General features: G+C 45.2%; 1 protein-coding gene across 1 annotated transcript; it reads left to right on the forward strand.

Annotated features, from left to right (window-relative positions):
• Nucleotides 1-9,486: 9,486 nt before the first annotated feature.
• Nucleotides 9,487-11,289, forward strand: LOC123398628 (NF-kappa-B-activating protein-like). Its single transcript, XM_045093079.1, has one exon. The coding sequence runs from the start codon at nucleotides 9,502-9,504 to the stop codon at nucleotides 11,104-11,106; it is 1,605 nt and encodes a 534-aa protein (XP_044949014.1). The 5' UTR covers nucleotides 9,487-9,501; the 3' UTR covers nucleotides 11,107-11,289.
• Nucleotides 11,290-11,685: the final 396 nt, after the last annotated feature.

Consider the following 11,685-nt stretch of genomic DNA (forward strand, 5'->3'; position numbering starts at 1 on the left):
CCTTGGGAGTAGACCAACTTAGGCCAAAAGCCTAAGCTTGGGGGAGTACGTGTTCTCACCGACTTTACATTCTTGCTTATGCTTTCACTTTGTTAGCCGGTGTTCACACTTTGCCATTGTATCATCGATGCTAGTTTATTTTATTTTTCTAGTTCTCTTTTCATGTGTCTGTCTAGTTTGAGAAAAACCCAAAAAGATTTTCTTGTTCTTCTTTTGCTTGTTGGGAGCTTTCCCGTGTAAATAGTTTTATTTTTCTTTGGGTCAAGGTAGAAGATATTGGTTACAATGTTTAGTGGCTCTTGCATGCATACCTGTTTAGCTTTCAAAGAGCCATATTACTTTGTCTTCTCCTTTGTGTTTGCATGCAGATTCCAGCGTAGTCCAATGCACGAGCACTCTTATTATTGTTCACATCATTCAGTCGTGCAAGTGAAAGGCAATAATGACGATATATGATGAAGTGACTGAGCCTGGAAAAGCTAATATGAACTCGATCTATTTTGTTCTTGTAAATATGACTAGCTCATCATGCTTGATTCAACTTTGTTGTGAGAGAAACATGTTTGCAATGACAACTTAGAGATCATAGTTGCTTATGCCATGCTTATTTAGCAAGGAGCATATAATGGTTTGTCTTGGATGCCCACATGAATGTTGAGATGACTATGATGTAGTATGATAGGATGGTATCCTCCTTTGAATGTTTCAAGTGGCTTGACTTGGCGCATGTTTACGCATGTAGTTGAAACAAAATCAACATAGCCTCTATGATGTTCATGTTCATGGTGATTTATGTCCTACTCATGCTTGCATTCAATGTTGGTTAATCTCAATTCATTTTGATGATTGTTGTCGCTCTCTAGTTGGTTGCTTCCCAGTCTTTTGCTAGCCTTCACTTGTACTAAGCGGGAATACTGCTTGTGCATCCACTTCCATAAACCCAAAGTTGTTCCATATGAGTCCACCATACCTACCTATGTGCGGTATCTACCTGCCGTTCCAAGTAAATTTGCATGTGCCACTCTCTAAAACTTCAAGAAATAATCTGTTTTGCATGCCCGAACCGCTCATGTGATGACATGGGGCTATCAGTATCTTCCATGCTAGACGTGTTATCCTCGATATGTGTTTATTCACTATCATTCACGAGAAAGGGGTCGATAATTGGAATTCCCAGTTCCATGCTCAAATCGAAAAGATAATTGCAAACAAAACTCCCCCAGGATTGATGTTGGTATGGACGGTACCCGAGGATTCGGCTAGCCGTGGAGTGTGATTGATTGGTGGTGGGGGAGTCAAAACTTTACTTTTCTGTTTGGGAACCGCATATAGCATGTGTAGCGTGGAAGATGTTGAGAACTCTTAGTCATTGCGTTGACAATGAAAGCATGTCACCCAAAATTATTATCTCTATTTTCAAAGCTTGAGCTCTGGCACCTCTGCAAATCAATGCTTTCCTCTGCGAAGGGCCTGTCTATTTATGTTCCTGTTGAGTCATCCTCCTCTTACAAAAGCACCAATTAGAGAGCACCTCTGTCAATTTTATGCTTTGCTTTTAACTGTGTTGAGTATGACTATGACTGGATCTTCATTGCCTTGAATTACAATGTTTAGTCAGCCCTTGGTCTTTGAAGGTGCTTTGCATTTATGTTTTGCGGTCTCAGAAAGAGCTAGCGAGATACCACCTATTTGTACTGCTTCATGTTGTTTTGATTGAAGTGTTGACGTTTGAGGCTTATTATTATTTGCTTGCTAGTTGATTATGTCATTGATATGAGTTTACCGTGAGACCTAGATGTCATTTGCTTATGTGGTTTACTTCTGATCTTGCTGAAATTCTGGTTATAAGTTAGACATAGTTGCAACAACAAGATCAAACAGAGTTTGTCAAAGTTTTTCTTTTGTCTCTTTCAGTTTGTCAACTGAATTGCTTGAGGACAAGTAAGGCTTTAAGCTTGGGGGAGTTGATACGTCTCCATCGTATCTACTTTTCCAAACTCTTTTGCCCTTGTTTTGGACTCTAATTTGCATGATTTGAATGGAACTAACCCGGACTGACGCTGTTTTCAGCAGAATTGCCATGGTGTTGTTTTTGTGCAGAAATAGAAGTTCTCAGAATGTCCTAAAAATTTACGGAGAATTTTTCTAGAATAAAAGAAAAATACCTGTGCAAAGATCCACCGGAGGGGGGCGTGCCAGTGGGCCACAAGCCCTTGGGCCGCGGCCACCCCCCTAGGCCGCGCCGTGAGGTCTTATGGGGCCCACGTGGCACCACCGCCCCCAAACTCAGCTCTATATCTTCCGTCTCGCCCGGAAAAAATCAGAGAGAAGGTTTCATCGCGTTTTACGATACGGAGGCGTCGCCACCTCCTGTTCTTCATGTGGAGGACAGATTTGGAGTCCGTTCTGGGCTCTAGAGAGGGGAAATCGTCGCCATCGTCATCATCAACCTTCCTCCATCGACAATTCCATGATGCTCTTCACCGTTCGTGAGTAATCTCATCGTAGGCTTGTTGGTCGGTGATGAGTTGGATGAGATCTATCATGTAATCGAGTTAGTTTTGACGGGGATTGATCCCTACTATCCACTATGTTCTAGATTGATGTTGCTACTACTTGGCTATGCTTAATACTTGTCACTAGGGCCCGAGTGCCATGATTTCAGATCATAACCTATTATGTTGTCGCCAATATATGTGTGTTTTAGATCCTATCTTGCAAGTTGTAGTCACCTACTATGTGTTATGACCCGGCAATCCCGGAGTGACAATAGCCGGAACCACTCCCGGAGATGACCATAGTATGAGGAGTTCATGTATTCACCAAGTGTTAATGCGTTGGTCCGGTTCTTTATTAAAAGGAGAACCTTAATATCCCGTAGTTTCCATTAGGACCCCGCTGCCACGGGAGGGATGGACAATAGATGTCATGCAAGTTCTTTTCCCTAAGCACGTATGACTACATACGGAATACATGCATACATTAGATTGACGAACGGGAGCTAGTTACTTATCTCTCCGTGTTATAGCTGTTACATGATGAATCACATTCGGCATACTCATCAATCACTGATCCACTGCCTACGAGCCTTTTACTACTCGTCCTTACTACGTTACTTTGTCCAGGCTTGTCCCTTGCTACAAAAGGGATTGGGCCACTTTGCTACTACTGTTGCTACTGCTGTTACTCTGCTGCTGCTGCTACTGTTGTTCCTTGCTACTTCACTGTTTCTTGTTGCAAGACCTTTTCCGACACCGTTGCCGGGGAAGAATAGTTCCCCGTCCACGTGCAACCTACTGGCGCGATTGATACAACAGTTATGAATAGTCTGCCGTCAACAGATCTGTTTCTGACACCGTTGCTATCATACTACTTTGCTAGTGATACTTTGTTTGCAGACATTAATCTTTCAGGTGTGGTTGAATCTGACAAACTCAGCTGCTAATACTTGAGAATATTCTTTCGCTTTCCCTTGTGGCGAGTCAACAAATTTGGGTTGAATACTCTACCCTCGAAAACTGTTGTGATCCCCTACACTTGTGGGTTATCAGTATACTAGCGGCATGTCATGATTTCGAAACACCACCCTCGTAGCATCTATAGTCGGACCCCTCGGACCCCTCAAATGACCCCTCATACGCTCACAAACGCGTTTGAGCGATGACCAGACAATAGAGAGAAGTAAAAAAATGATTTAACCGGACCTCTCATGTGGTCCCTATATGTTTGGGTTGTTCGTAAACCCTCATATTCATCTCAAATATGGGGAGGATATGAGGGCTCATGGACGCGCCCGATCAGTCCGCCACATAGGACGCGACCCCACTCCAGACGCCTTTTTTTCTTTACTCATTCTTTTCTTTCTCTCTTTTCCTCTCCGCCAATCATGTACAAGTGACCGGACATATGAGAAAAAAAATAAGAAGTGTGGTTGCGCGGACGAATAAATAGGGGCACGGAAATTTAGGAGTCATATTTGTAATGTCCGGTTGTAGATGCTCTCACCCATTGTTTACCTTTTTGTTTTAGGGTCTTAATACGTAAATAAAAATTCCAGGGCTTTTCTATGAATCTATCATGCAACATCGGTTGGCACCGGGCCTGACCGTGCTGGCATGCCACACAGGCCGCGTATACGAACGTGTACGCGAAATGTGACCGTGTTTGCACGCTCATGTAAATTTGATGACAAAAACACGTATTTTACAAGTTTATGCACCAAACTAACCGTCGCGTGCAGGTTCTATTACTACCAATGTATTTATATGTTTTTTAGTAATTTATTTGTCTACCTATTAATGTAGAAAGCATTTCTATATTATGAAATGAAGAGAGCATGTTGTGTTTATTTTTTCAACAAAAAGGCACGGGCCGTATATTAAGAATCATGAGGCATTTTACGTGCATATGCCCGGGCTGAATTGTTTGGACATAAATTATCATCCAACACGATATCCATCGGGTCATCATCGTGTTCAGTTGTCTGAATTTTCATAACGCAACCTGGGAGGGGAGCTTAGCAAACATCCAGACCCCCGTCACGTAGGACCGTGACACCTTCAACCCACTTAAATTCTTTTTTGATGAATTTTATTGACTCGAAATAAAGCATCAAGAATATACATAACACAAAAAGCACGCATATCTCTCCATAGTTATTATGTACACAATCAACACCAACTCATACACACGTAAAAACACGCCAACAACTAACGAAGTCATGTAAAATCAAAGCTATGAATAGGTGAGGACAAAATGCCTAAAGTGATCAGATATACGATTGTCAAACTATGATAATGATCATATCCACACCAACCATCTCATGGCACCACATGGGGGAGAAGGTTCTTCAACAACGTCGCCTTTAGAAAGGGTGCGTTACTCGAGCATCTTGGTCACACATCAAGGACTGAATCTAGATTTTCACCTCGAAAAACAGCCTGAGCATATCCAAATAGTACCTTCAATAATGTAACGACATAAGAAAATATCATCATTGCCATGTATCACCACTCGGGGTCTGACTTAGGCTTTCTCCCCAGAGCTCGAGACCAAATACTTGAGTAGCACCACTTTCGACGTCACTCATGTGTTGTTGCCACCACTATTCCGCGAAGCCACATATAACATGTGATGTGACCACCGCCACTTCACAACCATCCCTTTGCTTCAAGTCATCGTCCATAATTTGTATCTCGTCGTTGAAGTCAACAATCGGATCAAGAGCGATGAACCCTCATGAAGACCTTTCGTTGACTATTGCCATTGTGGAGGCGTAGGAAGTCACTTCAGAACAGTTTGTCGTCACTAACTATTGCCATTGGGTTTAAATCGCCATTACCAAGCCTTGGACCATAGGGTCATCGACTGGACACCTTGACATTCCCCACCATGTCAACACCATGGATCACAACATAGATGTCGATGTCGATATACCACATGATGTTGATGAAAAGCAAAGCTTCAAAATGCACCCCCCCCCCCCCCTTGAAGCCCCATGAGCTGATGTTTCAGATGCGCACGAGTGGATCCCATCTGATCCATAGGTCCAATAGTACCATGCACCTATTCGTGAAGACCGCCTGCAGAGGAGTCTGGAACTCCTAGACGACCGGATTTAGGACAATAGGCAACTAGAAGAGTGGCAAGTTGGACAGGAGCGCTAGGGTCGCTGCACTAGCATCCTTTTCCCCGCGGTGCCGCCCTACACATGCCGACCTCCATCTTTGCACAATGCCCCAGGGAACCCCCACCCCTTCGGAGATGAGGCCCGCCGACACAGCAACACACCATAACATCATCGACGGAAGGGGAGGCCAAAGTGGAGGTGGGTGGCGGTGGCACTGGTATTTGGCTCCTCGTGCTGCAGAGGGGCTAGCGGCGTGCATGAGCGATTCATCTGTTTTTCTTCCGCAAATCCCTCACCGGGCCATTTTTCTTTCATGCTCCTCGTCCAACGCAGTCGTAGTACCTGTTCGGTCGTCATCCTTGCGTTGTCATATGTCTATAGTCCCCACCACGCGTTTGCCCGGTACGCTGCCGTCCACCCAGGATCCGTCTGTCACCCGGTACGCTTCGTCCCCGTGCCTACACGTCCAATGTTGAGACCACGCCCCATAATTGATTCGAAATAGTTGTTTCTTTCAGATTCTAGATTCCGCTTCACTCGCGAAGTTGAATTTAGGCTGAGAAGCTCAAACAAACAGGGCTTATGTCTCGCTTACATGGAGCTGTATGGAAGTGTCGCCTCAAGCACAAGACTGTTGGGTTATCCCAGGTTCCAGCAAAGGCTTGGTTTTTCTTGTCTGATTTTCCATTCATTTGTTTTTTTTTTCATAATTTTGAGCAGAATCTAATATGTATTTATTCCCAAACAAAATTGACTTTAAAACAATTTAGAACCATGAATTCTATTAGTTACATAGTATAAAAAATGTGCTAGTACAGTTTAAAAATGTTGACAACTTAAGGAATGTTTGCCGCAATGAAAAAATGTCCGCATTCCACAATAATGTATGAAAAGTTTTAAAACTTTGTATAATAAATTGTAAAAGAATGTTGACATAATGTAAGAAAATGTTTCATACCCAGAAAACTATTTGTGACGTTTGAAGTAACTTTTCCCGTGTTTCAAAAAAATGTTTCTCACATCAAAAATATATTTATGCAATATGGAAAATATTTGCATAGTTAGAGAAAATCATTTCCATTTAAAAACGTACATGCCATCTTGAATACACATTCGTATGTTTCCGGAAAATGTCCATGATTTTTTAAATGTTTACTAGCAAAAGAGCCCGTGCGTTGCAACGGAAGAAAAAGGATACCATCCATTCTAACTCTATAAATTAAATCAATGACGTCGCAATAATTTTATTTTCTTTGAAACCAGTTGATTGCTTTTTAGTTAGCTAGCTTTGGTATATCCACCTTGTTGCAGGTATCACGACCAGAAGAATTAATACAACATGTAGCCAGTACCTGGGCTTACATATGTATTTTCATGTACAAGGTTTAACCAGCAGCAAACAAAGCCGAGGAGCAGCAAACAAAACCGAGCAGCACAAAAGGCAGCAGCAGCATGCAACACACACAGAAATCAGCATTGCTATCTGACCATCTTACCGTATGGAGAAAATATGCTTAAATGGATGAGGACAGATGATATTCCCTTTCCATTGCCGGTTTGTATGTCAGTTTCATTAGCAATCTCCTTCCTCACCATGGCTGCAACGATACAGATTTCATCTTGTGCCAAGTAGCATCAAGATAAACTATAAGAAAATGAATTAAAAGAAGCACCTGACAGATAATTTTGACAACAATTGCAGGGCTTCACTTACGTTTCAGGAAATAAAAGCTAAGACTTAGTGCAACAGTTTGATAACAGTGGTTCTGACATGAAATTGTATGTTTTGATGAGCCTTGCGAACTCAAATTACATTCCATATATATACCAATATGGTTCAACATTATCTCGATAACCCCTCAATCATGCATTAATCTTATCATCGCCATCATCATCATAGCACTTGAAAGTAATACGAAGAATAGAGGAATTACCGAAATCGGTGAATCTCTTCCTGGGGACATGCATGAACTCCGCATACTCTCTGTCTCCATCTACCCTGTGGAGTTGCAGAACCAGCGGGCGACGGGTGACAATGCGTGTAGAAGCAACCCAAACAGAACAAATTAACGTGTGAGAAAAACAAAACAGAAGGCCAAAATCGACAGGCTCTTACTGCTTGAATAACCATACATGTACCCCGGGACGCGGGTGAGGAACATGAAGGTCACCTTTCGGTCGGTGCGGCTTGCCAGGAGGCCGCCTATGGTGCTGCACGCGGGGCTCGGAGGACGCCGCCCACAGCAGCTCCTCCTCGCTCATGTTGTGCCACGCCCTCCTGGGCGGCGGCCACGCCCACCACCGCTCCCCCGCCCCTCCTTGTGCTTGGTCCTCCTGCTGGCTGCACGCCGGCGCGGGGCGCAGCACGTCCGGCACGGCGAGCCTCGAGAGGCGGTAGTAGGAGGAAGCCCCGTCGAGGAAGATGACCAGGGCCGCGGCGAGGAAGCCCGTGGCGAGCACCGCCGAGAGAAGCACCCGCCGAGCCTCCCGCGAGCGCAGCGGCTCCTCCGGCCATCTCCGACGTCCCTTGGACGCTCCGTGCAGCCGCCGCCTTTCGTCTATGGATAAGAAGACGCCGCACGGAGGGGTGAATTTACAAAGCCAAATGTTTCTTTCCACTAATTGGGGGACTGCGGGTTGAATTGTGATAAATATAGGGCTTTTCTGTAAAACGACAGAAAACGGTTCGTTCTGACTTAAAGTTGGACTGCGGGTTAATTAACTGAAAATGCGATGGCTTTTTTACAAAATGACCAACGACGGTCGACAGAAGCGGTACGTGCTTTATTATTAGGGGAGATACATTGTATATAAATGTCCGCATAACTTAAAAAATGTATATTGCCGCTACAAAAGTGTAAAACGTGCATTTTTTACTATGCATTCAAAAAGTGCTGAAAACATGTATTCAGATCAGTGTACATAATACACTTAAATAATGTCCAACGTGTATCAAAAAAAGTTTCACGTTTGTGCTAAAAATGTGCATTGTGTGCTAAGAAAATGTTGACATGTGTTTTAGAAAAACATAGAACTGATGAAGAAATAAGAAAGCAAAGAAAACCAAGAAAGTAATAGAGAAGCCCAAAGTATAAAGAGGAATGAAAGAAAAAATTTAAAACTATAAGTATAAAAAAGCAAAATCAAAGTAGCCCCCACCCCGCACGAAAGAAAACCAGACCAGAGCGAGTCTTGACATGAGAGGCCTGCGGAAATGACTGACTAGATAGTTGCTCGCTCATACGCAATTTCTATTATGAATCCGTACGGGCGAGACTAAGCACTAGGGTCGTCCTTCGAGGAGCCTACCTATTTTTTGAAGGGAGGGGGGGGGGGGGAGGGTTAAACCAAACTTTATTGATCAAAATCTATGTGGAGTGGGGTACAGAAAAGACCATGAGGTTCGACCAACCAGGTCTATCGACCATGATTTAGCGAATGGGAAAACTTGGCTAGTCTACTGCATCAAAGTTAGCTTTCTTTTTGCAAGACGAACCATCAAAATTAACTTCTTCTTTTTTGAACAACAACAATATTAGCTTTTCTTAAGGGTTTAAACTATATTTTATTGCTCAAAATCCACATGCAACGGGATACAAAACGGACCATGGGGTTGGATCAATCACAAGTGTCTTCCCTGATCCAAAAAACAAAAGAGAAAATCTAGCTAGTCTATCATCAAGGCCCTTGGCACCACAAGGCCGAATAAAGCCCAAAGCCGCGCGCGATGACCGATCCATCCAAACCGACATCGAGATTCGACAAGTCTGTCCGGGTCGGCCTCGCACGCTGTGGTTCCCACACAAATTGGCAGCCTCTTTTCCCCAAATCGAATCCCCAGCCCCGACCTAATCGGCGATCCGTCCGTCGCCATGTCTCGCACGGGGAGCCGCCTCGCGTCCGCCGTGGTGCGCCTCCCCGGCCGCTCCCGGGTCTCCGCCTCGCCCTCCCCTCGCCGCCGCTCCATGTCCCCGTCGCCCTCCCCGCGCCGCCAGCGCCGCCGCGACCGGTCCCCCATCCCCTCCCGCGACCGCCGCGGCGAGAGGTCCCCCGTCCCCTCCCGCGACCGCCGCGGCGAGAGGTCCCCCGTCCCCTCCCGCGACCGCCGCGGCGAGAGGTCCCCCGTCCCGTCTCGCGACCGCCGCCGCGACCGGTCCCCTAGCCCCTTCCGCGACCGCCGCCGCCAGTGGTCGCCCTACCACAACGAGCGCGGCCGGGACATGGACCGGGTTCGGGACGTGGAGCCCCCGGCGCGCCGCGGCGGCGGTGGGGGAGGCGAATGGTCCGCCTCCGACGACGACGACGAGGATCTCAAGGGCCTCACCTACTTCGAGTACCGCCGCGTCAAGCGCCAGAAGCTCCGCAAAAGCCTGAAGAAGTGCATCTGGAAAGTCACTCCCAGCCCTCCTCGCCGTGACGACGAGGCCGACGAGTACCAGTACAGCGAGGAGGAGGAGGAGAAGAAGGAATCGCCCAAGAAGGACTCGTCTGACAAGAGCGATGAGGAGAAGAATAAGGATTCGTCGGAATCTGAGTCCGATGCGTCTGGTAGCTTATCTGATTCCAGTGAATCAGATTATTCTAGGAAGAAAAAGAAAGGGCGTAAGGGCAGACGTTCTAGCAGCAAGCGTAGCCGGCGTGCCCATCGTCGCCACAGGAAGTCTGATATGGAGAGTGAGAGTGACAGCAAGGATGAGGATTCAGAGGGTTCCTATGACTCTGAAGATTCTAGGGATAAGAAGAGGAGTAAGAGATCTTGGAGGCACAAGAAGTCTAAGAGGAGGGGACGGAGCTCTAAGAGGAAGAAGAGTAAGAGTTTGGATGTTCCATCTGATGCTAGCTCTGAGGAGGTGGAGGTTGTAGGCTCTAGCCCTATCTCAACGGACAGCAAGAAAACGGGCAAGAGCTCAAGGAAGAAGAGTAGCAGTCAGTCTGATTCTGAAGATTCGATCCCTTCTGATGCCATCATTGATGAAAAGGAAATTGAAGAGACAGATGAGCCAGAGATTGACCCAGAGGCAATTAAGTTCAAGGAAATGCTTGAGGCTCAGAAGAAGGCTGCACTGGAGAATGAGATGCCTGTTGGACCGATGCCACTCCCGCGTGCAGATGGTCATATTAGCTATGGTGGTGCACTGAGGCCCGGTGAAGGTGATGCCATTGCACAATATGTACAGCAGGGGAAGCGTATCCCACGGCGTGGTGAGGTTGGTCTTTCTGCGGATGAGATTCAGAAGTTTGAAGATTTGGGGTATGTGATGAGTGGAAGTAGGCACCAGAGGATGAATGCTATCCGTATAAGGAAGGAAAACCAAGTTTATAGTGCAGAGGATAAGAGAGCACTGGCCATGTTTAACTACGAGGAGAAGTCAAAGAGAGAGCACAAGGTTATGGCTGATTTGCAGCGCTTGGTTTCAAGAACCATTGGCCAAGAGACAGGACCTTCGCATGATCCATTTGCTACTACAGATGACTGAGTAATTATTTCTAGCTATTTTACAAGAAATGGTTGCCACTATTAGTTATGCATGTTTTTCCCGTTGTTCATGTAGTACTAGTGATGTCGGCTTTGCATTTTTGTAACTTCTGTTTTGTGTCGACTGTACTTACCTTATGCTTATCAGTTATTACTCTTTATTCTATATGTGATTATGTGTTAATGATTGTTGTCATGTTTGTCAAGCTGCTTGATTTACCACACTATGATTATAGGATTTTTGTGCAATGCTAAAATAGAGTGGCCATTTTTTCCTTTTGATATTTGTGAATGGGAAAGAAAGTACAGTTGCATAAGCTTATTGTTTAGTATGCGCATTGTTATAACATGCAAGGGGTGCTTGGGTACTGCAGGTCTTCTTTCACACTTGCGGATTTCAAATAATCTTTGCTATCCCAGCAGAATTTTGTTAAGATGTATAATGAAATTTATTCGTCCTTAGATCATAGACGTATGCATTTGCTCATCACGTGGAAATTATTTTGATACACCTATGAGCAGCAATAATTCCATCTGTCAATTCAAATGGTTATGGCCATCACCCGTCAACAAAAATTGA

The sequence above is a fragment of the Hordeum vulgare genome, chromosome 5H (genome assembly GCF_904849725.1).
Source record: "Hordeum vulgare subsp. vulgare chromosome 5H, MorexV3_pseudomolecules_assembly, whole genome shotgun sequence".
Lineage (NCBI taxonomy): Eukaryota > Viridiplantae > Streptophyta > Magnoliopsida > Poales > Poaceae > Hordeum > Hordeum vulgare.